At 44.0% G+C, this 15,888-nt stretch overlaps 2 protein-coding genes across 2 annotated transcripts in view; one reads left to right on the top strand and one right to left on the bottom strand.

The window, feature by feature from the left end:
* The first annotated feature begins 4,968 nt into the window (after nt 1-4,968).
* Nucleotides 4,969-13,641, top strand: RPS27L (ribosomal protein S27 like). The gene is made up of 4 exons (XM_018552811.1): nt 4,969-5,070; nt 9,387-9,495; nt 12,296-12,406; nt 13,401-13,641. Exons 1-4 carry the CDS (start codon nt 5,065-5,067, stop codon nt 13,427-13,429), a joined length of 255 nt encoding a protein of 84 aa, XP_018408313.1. The 5' UTR covers nt 4,969-5,064; the 3' UTR covers nt 13,430-13,641.
* LACTB (lactamase beta) overlaps nt 8,650-15,888 on the bottom strand; it is a 49,671-nt gene continuing 42,432 nt past the window's right edge. The window contains exon 7 of the mRNA XM_018552810.1: nt 8,650-8,659. The gene's annotated coding sequence lies outside the window, so the exon portion shown is untranslated. The remainder of the gene's footprint in view (nt 8,660-15,888) is intronic.

Here is a 15,888-nt window from a genome sequence, read left to right as displayed (position 1 = left end):
GCACTCTTTTAATGTTTTTATTTTGCCTTCTTAATGTTTTTATTTTGAAAATAAAAAGTGTCCTTCAACTCATTTTGTCTGCATAAAGTCACAGTTTTTAAAATATAAAAAGAAGAGCTCCCTGCCAAGCAAACAGATAATGCTTACCTGTCCTATTGATCATAACACTGAAGTCAGCTGCTTAGAACAGAGAAGCTTGCTGAAAGAATCCTTCCCCTTTCCCCGCTCCCCCCACTGTATCTTGTAAGTGAGGTAAAGGATGGCAAAGGAAACCACAAAGCACAACTCTGAACGCTGGTATTTGACACTCTTGGAAGTGCCACATGCAGGAATCTTTCAGGCACCTTCTCATGTCAACACTAGAGATGACCCTGGGCTTGGTACGAACCCAGTTTGCCTGAATTCTCCCTAAGTCTCCACAGAACAGTGACCACCACTTCCCCTTCCTCCTGGCCTAATCCTTGATGGCAGATGCGGTGGGGGCATTCCCTGTGTGACGTATAGCTGCTGGGTGGGGAATGTGCCTGGCCCAACCGATTGGGCCAGGATGAGGGGTGGCGGTGGTTGGCAGTCCCAGCTCTGACTGGGTTTCCACCAAGTCTATGCTCATCACTAGTCAACACCACGGAGTTCAGTGTATGAAGACAGTGCAACAGTTAGTTCTTCTTTTCATCTTCTGAAAAGTGGGACTGAAGCAATGGCTTGCCCAGTACAGTACTTTATTATTAAAAAAGAAGCACCGGGCGCCTTTCCTGGTGCAAATAATCCTTTTACCGTATATACTCGAGTATAAGCCGTCCCGAATATAAGCCGAGGTACCTAATTTTACCAAAAAAACCTGGGAAAAAGTATTGACCCGAATATAAGCCGAGGGTGGGAAATGAGGCAGCTACTGGTAGATAGATACCAATAAAATTACATTAATATTTATTTAAAAGAAAAATAACCTAGCTCTGTAAGTGGAAAAGGGGGTACAGGGCTACATATCATGTACTACGGATCATTTAACCCATTCATATTAGCAGAGGATAATTGTAAATCTATTGTTCAGTGCACTCTATATGTAGTATTGTAACAGTCGACGGTTATGTCTAATGCGGATCTCAGCTGCGGAGTGTGTGTGAAGTGTAATGTTTGGGCTCAGTTTTGCGGAACCCCAATGCACTCAGTACCAAGGGGAATTTTGGTAATGGTGGGAGGCAGCGATGGAACAAGGCTATTACTTCGTGCAGTAATGCAGTCTCTGTTTCAGTACAGAGAGTCACTCGCTCGACGATCCAGAACGATAGTACACCGAGTGAGTGGCTCAGCTGTGCTTTTAAGGAGTCTCTGCTAGACCAGCAGAAACAAGCTGACTCAGCTGAACGCGTTTTTGGGAAGTTTCCCCTTCCTCAGAGCTCTGCATATATCCTGAGATTTATGTCCAACACGCTTTTTGTCCACATCTTTTGTGAGTACCATTTTTCACTTTTAATCTTTCTAAACAAATAAAAGGATTATTTGCACCAGGAAAGGCGCTCGGTGTTTCTTTTTTATGTTTCACACAGTGTAATCCCTCATCTGTAACGGGGCGGCCTGCCTGGAACACAAGATTCAATTTGTGGCTGAAGGAGGTTCCTGTCTGGCGCTGGTTTTGCTTTTTGTGGAATTATAGTACTTTATTATTGTTTATAGCTAGCTTGGTCCTCTGTTCCATTGTTGGCTTTCACCAGCAGAACAAACTCTGGACTGCAACCTGGAACGTCCCACCTATTTCCACCCTTTTTATGGGAAGCAAATGTGAAGACCAAGCTCTGCGACTCAGTGTAAGACCACTTCTACAACTGGTGACATGGAGGGGTCACCACTACACATAAAACACAGGCATACTGCATGTGCTTTCGTTTTAGGGTCCTAAGCATCCTACATAAGGGCCCATGCACATGCTATGGTGAGAATGTGCCCTAATGATTAGGTACTGGAATGTATTGGCACATCCAACCACACAGCAATGTCATCTTACATGATATTTCCTAGCAGCAAAGCCATTTTACAGGGAAACTTTACCAAGAGAAACAAGACGGCTGCCATCGCTATCCTCTGTTTTCCTGGTTGTTATGTTGATTCTTTGGCTTTAATACTTTGATCCAGGAAAATGATGCTGCTTAGGCCCCTTTCCATGAGCGTCATCAGTTAAGCTGTATAAATATCTCATGAATACTAATGTAGCGCTCACCCCTGAAGGAGCCGCTGGATAACCGGGTCTTCCATAGCCTGTCTAGGGGATTTGTAGCAACCTGGCTGCCCCAAAAGCACTTACCACCCTCTGTGCAACCGATAAAGCGAGATCCAGACTGTAGATATGATGCTGAAGAAACTTTATTGTAGAACTTCAGGGAGAGAGGTTTGGGGCTAGGAACATCCAGGCTGGTGCAGACTCCTTTAAGTGGTAGAACACAGTATCTGCTGCCTCCACAGACTAGGAACTTTAAGCCAAATGTGGCAACCTGTGTTTAGAACACCTGGGCAAGCAGTACTTGAATCAGAACTCACCAATCAGACGCTCCAGTTTCAGCAAAGACTCACTTCTCAGGTTCCCCATGGCTCTGTCATCTTCATCCTCAGTATCAGCCACTGGCCCCCAGACTCAGGCCTCAGTGTGAGCACACGGCTAGTCCCCAGGCTTCAGGCCTAGCCAAATCAGACAGTCCATAACAGCCTCCCCCCAGGTAGGGCCCAGGTGAAAAAGAGAACCTCACATGTTCCACCCTGAATATTTATGTCCTCCCCCAGAATGCACCACTGGCCATGAACCTCCAAGTTATGGCCAGGGAGACATAGATATTCATAACAATCCATTATTGGTTGCTCTGCTCTGTGGCAAGAGTACAAGGGTACACTCAGCAGCAGGCAGATGCAAACAATAACAGATTGCTTAGGGGAAACCAAATGAGCATTCACTATAGATCAGCATCAGACTGGGCGAGTAAATGCTCCGATACCGGAAGATTTCTTCTGACTGGCAGTGCCGTAGGGGAACATGGAGCCAGCTTCCCATGCGATCAGGAAGCTGGGCGGCGAGTAATGACCCGTCTCCCTGATTGGCCAGGAAGCTGGCTTTGTGGCCAACCAGCATTGAGCTGGCCGACCAGCTGGCTCCTTGCTGATTGGCCGGAAAGCCGGATTCCAGGCCAATCAGCATCAAGCCGGCCAAACAGCCAGCTCGATGCTGATTGGCTGGAAATCCAGCTTTCCAATCAATCAGCATGAGCCCGCTTCCCAGCCAATCAGGAAGCTGGAAGGCAGGTCATTACTCGGCACCTGGCTTCCTGATTGGATGGTGATTGGCTGGGAAGCCGGTTTCCCGGCCAAGCTCAATCAAGCAGGTTAGACAACATGGAGCCAGCTTCTTGGGCAATCAGATTGCACGGGAAGCTGGCTCCGTGGCAGCGGAAGCACCGGTATTGGTACTCGGTATCGCCAAGTACCGAAAGCAAAGTATCGGTACTCATACTCGATACGGAAAAACCGGTATCGGTGTATTCCTATCACTAACAATGTCTATCTACATCAGATTACATCCATTCAGTTCTGTCTAGGCCCACGAAAACAGAAAAGGATGTAAACCTGTCCCATTTTCTTTCCCAGACAAACTTGGATATAAGGGTGTGTAGAGCGACGCACCATCATTAACATCCACTCGCCCATAGACAGACATTGGGCATCAGTCTGGACCTGCCTGAAAAACTGACATCCTGATCCAGAATAAACACCCGTGTGAAAGGGGCCTAAGGAGGATTTTTTTTTTTCTAAATTCACTAGTAAGCGACATTCCTGCTACGGGTCAGCAACTGCGTATTACAGCTGAGGGATCAGCATGGCATTACTCCTATTCCTTTCAGTACACATTAGAATGTGCACTTTGAGGCTCCATTCACACCACATGTGCGGGGGCAGAGTTGGCGTTCCAGTGCAGCCCCGCCCCCAAAACAAGACGAGGCAATTTGCCTTGTCACCGATGGACAACTTATGGGACTGCCGTGGGGTGCAGTGAAAAAAAAAAGTACAGCATGCCTTACTATTTTCAGCACAGCGGGATGCAATGAGCAACAACAACCTGTGCCCATAGAATCGAATGAAATGTCACTTGTGATTTTTCATTAAAGTTCTAAAAACCTTTTAGATTGTACGCCCTCACGGGCAGGGCCCTCCTTACCATCTTGTCTTAAATTGTATTGTGACTGTAATGTCTTCCTTATATTGTAAAGCGCTGTGCAAACTATTGGCGTTATATAAATCCTGTATAATAATAATAATAATAATAATAATAATAAGGTACACAGTGTGATGTGCCAGGATCAGCTCATCGGCACTGTTTTGGGCAATGCACAACAGCTGCTGTGCGTTTTGTGGAGAAGCTGGTGTGAATGGGCCCTAAAGGAAGGAAAAAGATGTTACAAACACAATGGGTGAAATTGATCAAAACTGGAGCAGCCAGAATCAGGAGCAGTTGTCCATAGTAACCAATCAGCTTCTATCTTTCATTTTTAAAGCTTTTCTGAACAAACTGAAGAGAGAAGCTGATAGGGTACTATGGAAACAGCACCAGATTCAGTCAGCTACAGTTTTGATAAATTCCCCTCATACAGTTGTTGCAAATGTGTGCAAAATTCTGCAAAAACAATCTGATTATAAAGGTACAGCTGCCTGGTAGGATGGTGTAAGCTGGCAGACTAAGGTGAGGTTGGCTTACATACAGGAACCAAGAAAAACCCTCATCTAACAAACAGCATAGCAGATGTCTAAAGCATACAACATTTGCATGTCTTCCCTTCCATAAAAAATCCAGACGGCGTGACATGTGGTAAGAAAACAGGTAAGAAGCCATGTTTAGTAAGGGCAAGCCGTTCACTTGTTGCTGCTAAGTCCTTGCTCTCGCTCAGCGCGAATGAAAGAAATGCCCAGTGTAAACATGGCGCCCACTGTCTTGTACTAAACAACCCCCTATGATCGCTCCGCCTCTCTGCCCGGAACTCGGATCCTGCGTGCTGCGTGGAGTGTTGTTGAAATCCACGAGGGAGAGCCATGCCTGTAAGTTGGCAGCTTATGGCGCACTTTGGGTGCCACATTTTACATGTGTCTCTAGTAGTTAGACGTCTTTACGGCTTGTTCACAGATTGTATGGAGTGTCATGTGCCGGGACGTGGGGGGTGAGGTGACGTCACGTGAGATGCGTATACCCCTTTTTGACAGCTGGAATGTTGATTGCATGTTGTCATTGTGATCGGCCTGATGATCAGTCCATATATTCCGTCTTTGTTGCATTCACAGACTGTAGATATTCCATTGCTGGCCGATAATACTCACGGGCTTTGTCATTCTTTTCTGACTATGCTTAGAGAGAACTCATAAAGGGGAATTAATCTGATTGGTTACTTTGGGCAACTGTTCCAGATTCTCTCTGCCCCAGTGTTCATAATTCCCCCTATAATCTATTGTGCAGAGTGCCAGCTTCTAGTGATGATGTAGGGGTGCATGCCAAGATTACTTCTCCTACGTCAGTGCTTGTATGGATGTCATGTATATGCGATGAAAGTGTGTGTGTCAACCCAAAAACTAGATTGAAATGTGTTTGCGCATACGCCTTTACGTTTCCATATCATGCACAAATGCATTTACCACTAACAATATGTAAAATTGTCAACTGATGACTGTGCCAGTCACTGATGGTAATGGGCCTACCTTTTATGGGGTGTTAGTGCTGACACACTGCCTTTCAATGCAGCTGTGATGTTGTCACCCGCCCAGGTACCCACTTGGTGGGTGCTCTCACCCCTCGGTGCCCACATGGTACACCATTATATTGTGACAGATGGTCTGTAAGCAAACCACAGCGCAGTAGCATATATTGAGCACACATCCTAATCCAAACTTTTTTTATTGCCATCTGTATCTTAATAGGAAGATTTCCTGTCCTGTGGACTGGACAAGAAGTGAGATGATATCTTTCCATTGTGAGGGATATAACCTCTGACAGTTGTCACGGGAAGAAATGTCCCCATTGGAAGATTCCCCTCTATCCTGTGCTGGTGGCAACTCAAAATTTTGCATCTTCGCTCACTTTCCTTCCCGGTGACATTAGTGATCAGGATAATTGGAATGAATCTCCCTAACGGACACAGAGCTATAAAAACCTGCCAGTGGGTCTAACCCCTCACCATTTTATTCAAATCACAAAATAAAGGTTTTGCTTCCAGTTTAATCACACTTAATTGCAGGGTGGACAAGTTAATATTGGATTCAGAAGCCAGACCGTCCAGTCCAGGAGCCAGCAGGATCTTTTACTGGTCTATTGACAAGAAGTAGAGAAAACCTCCAAAGTAAGGCCCAGCTGTCTTTCTTAAGGAGCATTGGCGAGCTGGCTCCTGGGATTTGTCAAGCGCCGATTTAAAATGTCACGTATACAGACACACAGGGGATACGAATAGGTGCTGAATGCATAATGTTCTACTTTCATCCTCCAGCACCATCCCTATTCTTTTGATGTGCGTGGGAGCTGTGTTTAAAGGATCTAAAACCAAACCAGTCCTTAGATGTATTGGGCTGCATGACCGCAGAGCATAGGGCACCTGATGAAGTGCGTCCCCGGTGTGTGTGAGCCACACATTTGTTTGAGGCCTTTTTCTATACAAGTAAATGGCTGTATCTTCACTGGTGTGACAAAAGGATACATCTCTGTGCATTTTGTTTCTGCTAAGCTGCATAAGGGCCCGTTCACACCAATTGCGGTGCATTCCAGGGTGGCAGCTGCAGGAACGCACAGCAAAACATCCCCTTCGTTCTGGTGCAGTAGAGGGCATGGTGGTGCATTGAAGTCAGATCTCCTTGGAAGGCACTGGTGACGTAGCCTTCCCCTGGGGCATGTGTGAAGCCCTGGCTACGTCACCAGTGCCTGGAAATACCAGAAACCGAAAAGAAGATAAACGTATGTAAAAAGAAACAGTTCGTTTTACATGGAACTTGACGAGTCTTTGAGATCAGCGTGCAGTGCTGCATACACCAGGGAGTCTTAGCTCTGAGGGTGAAAGGTCCACTTGTAATGCTTTTGAGAAATGGTATTGTTTTGTTTTCACGCAGTATGTCACACAGAAGGCTATCGATCGTCTTCTTTTACTCCCAGAGATAGGAAGTATTACTGCTATGGCTCCTTGTACTGGGACATGTCTGAACATGTTCATTGTGCTTCACTCACAAAGTGTAAATTCCACATTGATGGTGATATGCAGATTATTGTGAAGGTCAGATAGTGAGTTGGTACATTTGTGGTAGGAGGTGTCGTACTTTTATGTGCTTTCCCACAGGTAATGGAAAACAACCGTTTGTTATTAATGTTCACTGTGAGCCTGGGCATAGATGGGTAGAGTTCTCACCAAGGATGATGGTGGTGGTTGTTGGACTCCTGCCTGTCTTCAACTGCACCACCAATGGGACGACACCATGGGGTAAACGTAAAGTGCTTACAGTGAAGTCTTGTTCAGTTTTCATTTTAGCTTGGAAATATTTTTATAGCCACACGTCACAGATAACCTATTATACAGTATATTAGCATATCCACCAATCAGCTATAACACTATGACCACTGACGGGTGAAGTGAATATTATTGATTCTCATTACAATGGCACCTGGAAGCGAGTGGGATATATTGGGCAGCAAGTGAATATTTTGCCCCTGAAGTTAATGTGTTAGGAGCAGACAAGAGCCAAATTGTGATTGATAGACGACTGGGTCAGAGCAACTCCAATACTGCAGCTCTTATGGGATGTTGCTGGTCTGCAATGGTCAGGATCTACCAAAAGTGGTCCAAGGAAGGAAAATGGTGAACCGGCTACAGGGTAATGGGTGGCCAAGGCTCATTGATGGACAGTCAGAGCTTGTTTAGTGTTCTCAAATCTCTTCTGAGATGTGGGGTAATGTTATTCGAGAGCAGAATATGGTCTGCAGTTGTAATCAAAATCATTCAACCCCCATTGCAAATCAGGTGATGTGATAATGATGTGTATAAAGAAGACTAATTGTCTCAAGGAGATAAAGAGAGAGGGGATTACTTACACGGAGGGAGCTGAACGTGTGGCATCCTTGGTAGAGGATCGAGGTGTCCAATATGAGCAATTCTGTGTTACAAAAGCAATGCTGTTGTGGAGACTTCGATTCCCACCATACTGGTGTGTGTGGTGCAAGGCAGAATCGGGGAGAGAAGCGGGGGATAAGCCGCAGGGGCTCAATGCTGTAGAAGTCTCCCTGACAGATCCACGACCAAATAGATCGTGTCGGGTAGTAGGTGCAGTGTGGGGTGGACTGTGCGCACTCTAGTCGGCACTGAGCAGCTGAAGTGTATCGATGGGGCAGCCAGTGAGAGTTAGAGCGGCAGTTTGGAGATCGGGTAATGGCTGAGATGGACCAAATGTTCTGTCGGAGTGTCAGGCGGCAGCAAGGAATGATATCAATGATGGTAGTGAAGGCAAAAGGATGGACTGAGCAACGCGTTTTGAGGCGTACCTCCTTTTCAAGCTCTAAGAAAAGTTTTTCTTAGAGCTTGAAAAAGAGGTACGCCTCGAAACGCATCACTCAGCTGTAGATCCTCAAATCATCTCTGAATTGGTGCTGACACTGTCCTTCCTTCTGGAGGGTGGCTACTTTTGTTCCCCATTGCCCCTGTGTGTGTTGTAAAGTAGTCACTGCTCCAAACCACTAATTTGTATTGAGATTGTAGACCATCCCAGGAGTGAGCTTGGAACGGTGGTTACTTTACAACACATTTGAGACTCTACAGCCGAGTGATACACAAATAAAATACATGTTTGTTAATAATTAAGGTAATTGAATGTATTTGTAAGGTTTAACTCCTGAGTTTAGTCACACTTTAATGAAAACATTGTATTAGATAGGTCATTGTCTTGTTTCTCATTGTATGCGAGTCTCTTGTATATTGGAGAGCGTTGTCTTTGCATTTACTGTAACAGGTCCAGTAACTGTCTTTTATGGTGCATTTAATCATCATCATCATCTGGCTGCTTTCCAGTGAAAAGTGAATGCCATAGAACAGTGATGTCATTTCTGAGCTAAGTACAAAGGTCCATGATTACTGTAAATTATATAAGGTGTGCTGTGCTGCATCTACGTCCAGTTTAGTCATCAGAGACGCTGCATTGTTTATATTACAGCACACACAGTAAAAGGAACAGGGCAGTCCTTTTTCAGCATGGTAAACATATTATTTTTACATTTTTATATAATTTTTTTTGTCTCCTGTACATAATTACGGCTGACATCAGGTTACAGTAACTTCAGATACCTTCCCCAAGAATGTTCTCGGTAGAAAGACTAATGTATTTTTGCCTCTCTTCAGTTAGCCAAAGATTTACTGCATCCATCCTCTGATGAGGAGAAGACGAGGCATAAGAAGAAGAGGTTGGTCCAGAGCCCTAACTCCTACTTTATGGATGTTAAATGCCCAGGTAAGACTGAGCTATTATTTATGTTTTGTACTTCTATACAGCAACGTATCTTATTAAAGGTACAGAAAGAGAAATGAATGTCCCTGCGTCAATCTAGAAATTGTACCTGCACAGTTGCAGTTTAATAACTAAAGTTCCTGGAAGTCCCTGTGTGGACCGAGTGTATGCCTTAGGACATGTTTGCTGCCATTGCCATGTGCCAAATATCGGTTCAAAACACTGTCACTATTCAAAAAATATAAAAGCGGCCTCTCGATTAAAGAAAATAATAAATCCTTGCCTGTCACAGTGTCCGTCTTAAACCGATGAGCTTGCTGAAGGTTCTGCAGTGTCCAACACTCTTCCAAGTGTGTTGGATGCCTGGTCTCCCTTGAACTCTCTGGTTTGATCCACTAGCCCCTACAGGACACAATAGTGACATGGCATATGGAAACACAGAGCACAGTGTGGACTAGGCATCCAGACAAGTGTTTTCAGTAAGAGGGCACTTGGGAGTAAAATTATAGTTTGGTGGTTGTGTTGTGAAGACTTTGACTAGGTAAGACTAAGTATGAGGGTCAGTTGTTGGCTTATAGATAGTAAGCAGTACTTCATTGGTTCACTAGTTTTCATTCTGAAAAACCTCTTCACCACTCCATGGTACCAAATCCGTGGTTGGACATTTACGGCAAAGCAGCAGGTTTACTTTAAGGATGTGACAGCACTGGGCCAATCGGCACCAATCTGTATTCTTCTGTATACCTCTCGGGTCAGAGATTCGGGGAACTGAAGCCCGTGGGTAAGCACAACGGTCAGGTAACTAGCATTTTATGAAGGAGGTCAACAACGACAGTCCCTGTTGCTTTCATTTCTGGGTTTACTTTAACATGCACACGTTAAACATCTGCATTTTCAGCTTTTATGTATAAAAATGCTTAACGCATCATATATTTATTGAACACGGAGCCCCTGTAGAGTTAACTGTCAATAAGGGACCTAGAATTATTTCTCACTCTAGTGTTCGTGGCTTTACCCAATATGTGTTGCGCAATAGTTGTCTAGATATAGATGTGACAGGTGCTTTTACATTTTTTTTTATGTTATTGTTTTTCATTCTTTTTAAACTTTTTTTTTTTTTTATCACTTTATCGATTTCACAAGGGGGGGTAACAAGCAGCAATTTGGCAGCTGACCGGTACTCTATTAGACTCCTCATGTCTCCCATGTCCTCTGCTACAGCCCTTCAAGCACTGACTGTGCCTCATGAGTCATGTGAAAGTGATCAGGTGGCTCTACAGCCACCCAGATCACCTTTTATTTAAAAACCTGTAGAATGGGGAGAAAAAAACAAGTTGGTGGCTGCCTGTCAAAAAACAGTGTACATATCATTTAAAGTATATCTAAAGCCAAAACATTTTTGTTTAATTTTGGTTAGAGTGTTGGCTGTCTGTGTCCCATTGAGGAGATTTCCTTTCACTTCCTTCCCTGTAGGCACAACAGAAAGTGACAGGAAAGCTCTCCAAAATGAAGAAAATCTCCTTTCAGACAGTTGTCATTGGAACAGGTTTCCCCGGTCTAGGGTTTCCCTTTTATTCCTGTTCTGGTAGTAACTTAAAAGCTAACTTTCAGTCCCGGTGGCCATTAGGACGAAGTAAATCGCCCTAGCTAGGACACACATGAGTATAAGCCCTCAAGGGGTTCTAATCCTGCTACACAATATCCAAAACAAAAGAAAATGTTTTGGGTTTAGTTACACCTTAAATATTGGAAAAGCTATTGCCATATAGCCGGTCTGTTCACTAAGAGGAAAATTGCTGGACCTATTTAAATGTGTTATGTAAAACACAATGTGTTCATTTGTAATGTGTGATAAAGATTTATAACTTATAGGAAAGTGAAGTGGACACAGGGTTATTTTTACCACAGGAGCAATCTTCTGGGCCTACATTAAGCACAACATGCCGCTATTTAAAACGTAAAGCCTTACCCACCACAATGTGCCTGCCATTACCTTTGTTATCCGAGAAAGCCTCTGGTGCTTTTCTCTAATGCTGACTTCAATATCCCGGCTGGTACTTAGCTAGAACCTATAAATGAAGCTGATGTTATAGATTTGATGTTTCTGAAGCCTCCTGACAGTTTGCATGCACAACTCCTGCACTAGTTTTTCTACCAGAAACGGTACTCAGGCATTATTAAGGGCTCCTTCATGTCTCTGCGATCTGTAGTGCACGCATTTTCATGGCAATAGGCAGCTCATTGACTCTGAATAGCTGGCAGTGAACGGTAACTCATGATAAAACAGACCTGCACTGTTTTTGGCAACGCACATCATTGTGTGCTGTACTGCAGGTTCATTGCCAGCTACTGTACATGTGCACACTATGTGTTACGCAAGGCGTAGGTGTGAAACCAGCCATAACCCATTGTGCTTTGTAAACTTTGAATTAAGAACATCTAACATAAAACAATTACATCCAGCACTTGGCAATGAATATAATTGACTAAAGTTGACATTCTAAATTCTACAATGTTACTGAAGGCCATTGCAGAACATTTTTGAATATCGGTCACGGCATAACTAAATCTTCTAACTTGAGATTTTAAACTTTGATGGCGTTTGTTCATGTCATGAAACATTTGTCTTCTGCGCCTTGCATTTTACACACAGGACATGTTTGAAGCCTCTGATGGAGGCTACCATTTTATGAACCCCCCTAGTCACATGCTAACTATTGGGCTGTTAATTTGAACCTATTAAGTTGAAAAGCCAGTGAAATGATTACCATTTTTTTATTATTTGTGGTTCTTTCTTTTCCAGGCTGCTATAAGATCACTACTGTATTCAGCCATGCACAGACAGTTGTCCTTTGTGTAGGGTGCTCGACAGTCCTGTGCCAGCCCACAGGTGGAAAAGCCAGGCTCACAGAAGGTAACTATTGGGTTCTAAACTCCTTTTGGTAATTGTCTTAAATTGCACCTATGCCCAGACTAGTTTTCACCCCAGGAGATTTGTCTTGCGGAGAAGCTCCTGGCGTGAAAACTAGACTTACACCAAGTGAAGTATGCCTTGCATGTCCTGATGATAGACCTTGTGGGAAGAAGATTTCCTAGAGTTTAACATCACAGACTGAGATACCCCTGTCCTTTAGAACATTGGCTTTAACAGTCCTGCTCTTAAAGCCAGTGACCATTAAACAGGATGGTACACTGGCCCTTGGGACATAAGATCCCAACAATCTGGCAGTGCCCACGGAGCGTCCACCAGAATTCTTATCAGGTCAGTGAACCACATCCACCTGGGCCAGTCCAGAGCAATGAGGATCACTGAAATGCCCTCCATTTTCTGATCCTGTGGCCTGTATAAGGTCTTCAACAAGGATTGAGAGACCAGTGGTCTCAGAAACAGGATAGAAAGAGGAGAAACCTGACCCTTGATAGTATGCGAGCCAAACACTGGTCCAGGCCTAGGTGCAGGAACTAGAGCATTTGTCTTACGGCAAAACACCTGGTTTGGAACTAAGACTTGCACCAAGTGAGCTCTGCCTTCCATGTCCAACAATAGACATTGCAGGAAGAACATTTCCTAGCTTTTAACATCACACACTGAGGTGGCCCTGTCTATTTAGAACCTGCATTTTTGTCCTGTGGGGGTGTGGGCACAGGCTCACTCTGTGCTGTAGGAAGGTATGTGTAAACCAGCAGATTAACAGTTTGTCATATAACTGCCTCTGTGTATATTAGGAAAGCTTTGTTCTGTTGTTAAAATATATAAACTTGGCTTCCTATTATGTTGCACTGCTGGCAGCACTTTGTAGTCTGTGATAAAACACACAGCACTTGCTAGGTGTGTTTGGTGCATGTACATGTATTTTGAAGTCTTTTTTTGATCAAGTAACACTGATCGCACACTTATCTTCACACAGGTTGTTCTTTCAGAAGAAAGCAACACTAAATGATGCATCTTCGTTTCTGTGATATGCTGCTGCACCTTGCAGATTGCCCCTCAGGATGATTCGCCTTCTGTCCTGCTCGCACACCACTTTCCTCACTGTGGTATATTGCGCCTGTCTCGTTGGCTTTTGTAATTCAGGGAGATTTTTTGCAATTGAAGTTTAATTATGTGCAAACCATTTCCTAAATAAATCTAAAATTTGCAGTTGACTACTTTGTGTGACTGTTATGGTAGAATATCACTAAACATTTTTCTCTGTCACTTTGTACATCTTATTCCCACTATTCATACCCAGTCTATAAACTCAATTTCTAGTGTATTTCTAGTGTACAAAGTTATTCATGTGCAGCCATACACCAGCATTAAAACAGAGTACAAAAATGAACACAAAGGTACAGGATTAGAGCGGCAGAGAGCCCTTTCTGAAAGGGTACTAGCCAGTCATAGGATAGTTCTAGTAGCTTAATATGCCCTCAAATAAGGTGCGCTTTTATTGCAATGTGGAGAATACATCTTCAGGGACAATAGGCAAGGCATTCCTCTGTTGGGTTATCCTCGGACTAACAAGGATGTAATGGGAGAACCCTTGAAGGGCAGTAGGGGATGGGAAATAGAAAGGTAGTAAGCAAGTAAAAGGAAGGACAACTGAAAAATGAGTAAGGGAAAAAGAGGGGAGGTAAAGATGATTGAGGATGGGGAAAGGGGAGCGTGTTGGGATAGGAAAGCAATAAGGGGTGGGGGGATGGTCAAGGGGGGGGGGTTTAAACTGAGATTCGGTGGCCTTGGGTGCACATCCTAGCTGCGTTGAAGATGTGCATAGCCGACAGCGTATCTAAACCCACAAGCAAAAATTTAATATATTGTAGTTTACCAATCCTTAAATCTGGTAACTGCTAACGTTTCTTTTTTTTTTTTTTTTATAGGCTTTTTTTCCCCCCCTTTATTTTAAGCTGGCGATCTGGCCAGTAAGTCAGTAAGTTATTTTTCAGCTTCCTTTAACAGACCAAGCAAAAGATGGAGGGTTGAGAAAACCATTTAACACTGACCAGATTGCTTACAATGGTCAGCTTTTATTTATTTATGTAAAAACCTTCATTCCAAAAGGAAAAAAAAACTAACTGCTTAAAAAGTGTTATCTTGAGTTTGTCTAGTCCATCTAACACTACCCTCTCCACAAGTTGACAATGCTGCTGCCCAAGGGTGGCTCAATTGAAGTCACCCTAAGACAGGAAGGGTGTTACTTGTCAGACCAAAAGGTAAAAAGGGGACGTTGCCAACAAATATGCAGCACAGTCCCCTAAGGTTCGTCAGGTCTTGTGTTTTGGAAGAGGTCATGTGACTTGTCTCTAATTTAGAATCTGGAAGAGGCCCTCTCAGGAAGTCTTTGGAAATGCCCAGAGAAAAATCGGGATTCTGTTTCAGGGAAGTCAGAGGGCATCCAAGGTGAATATGAATATTATCAGAGACAGGGCGCATCCCTTTCTATTCTCATTGCTGATTTTAAAGGCATCCAACAGGTGGTCATTCACCTTGACCCTGACTTATGGGTTGTAGTAGAATGTCAAAATTCTAATACACATATCTTCTCGAAGGCCAAAAAAGTAGTCTCGCCTTGTATTTTTCACAGATCAGTCACCTACCACTCGGTGTATGTTGCTTTTTATCCCATGGTTCTGTGTGCAGTAAAACTCAGATGCAGACTTTCACAGCTCACTCCTAGGATCAAGGTAATAATTTGCTGTTTGATGTGGTGTAAGACTCTATGCAACACTGATGACGTGCCCAGAAGATCACCACCCAAAATCAGAATGCCTGTTGTGAATTCCTTGGGAAGAGAAGATGTCTGTCTGTTGCTGGGATAGTAAATTAGCTAAGGTTATCGGTCTGTTACCAAGTGACCCTTTAATGCAGGGATGGCTAAACTCCGGCCCTCCAGCTGTGGTGAAATAACAAATCCCATGAAGCATCTCTCTCCGGGAGTCATGTCTGTGGCTGTGAGAATCTTGCAAAGTCTCATGGGATTCGTAGTTCCACCACAGCTGGAGGGCCACAGTTTGGCCATCCCTGCTTTCATGAATAGGTCTTTATCAGCCAATTGTTGTGTAATATGTTTAAAAAAAAAAAAGAATTGCAAAACCCTTTGATTTGGAGGAACCAACAAGGATTGCTCTGTTGTGAAAGGAAAAGACAGCTATGGCTAACTGATGAATCTCTGAAAGCTGTCATGACCCAAATGTGCCTAAATTCCTTCCCCACCAATGGAGTAGGTTACTGTCAAATGCACACCCAGCCGTTACACCCCCAAGCATCTTTGAAGCGAGCAGTGGGGGAACCACTGAGCCCCCTGCCAGTCACCACATAAGCAGCAGCACAGCAGTACAAGAGGAGAATTGAATAACCTACAAAAATAAGGCGGTGCTTCCATGGTCTCCCCTAGTCAGACCGCCCCAAATTAAGCA

This window comes from Nanorana parkeri, unplaced genomic scaffold (assembly GCF_000935625.1).
Source record: "Nanorana parkeri isolate BGI_ZX_2015 unplaced genomic scaffold, ASM93562v1 scaffold97, whole genome shotgun sequence".
NCBI lineage: Eukaryota > Metazoa > Chordata > Amphibia > Anura > Dicroglossidae > Nanorana > Nanorana parkeri.
Note: the sequence above shows the minus strand (reverse complement) of the source record. Positions and strands in the feature narration are given on the sequence as shown.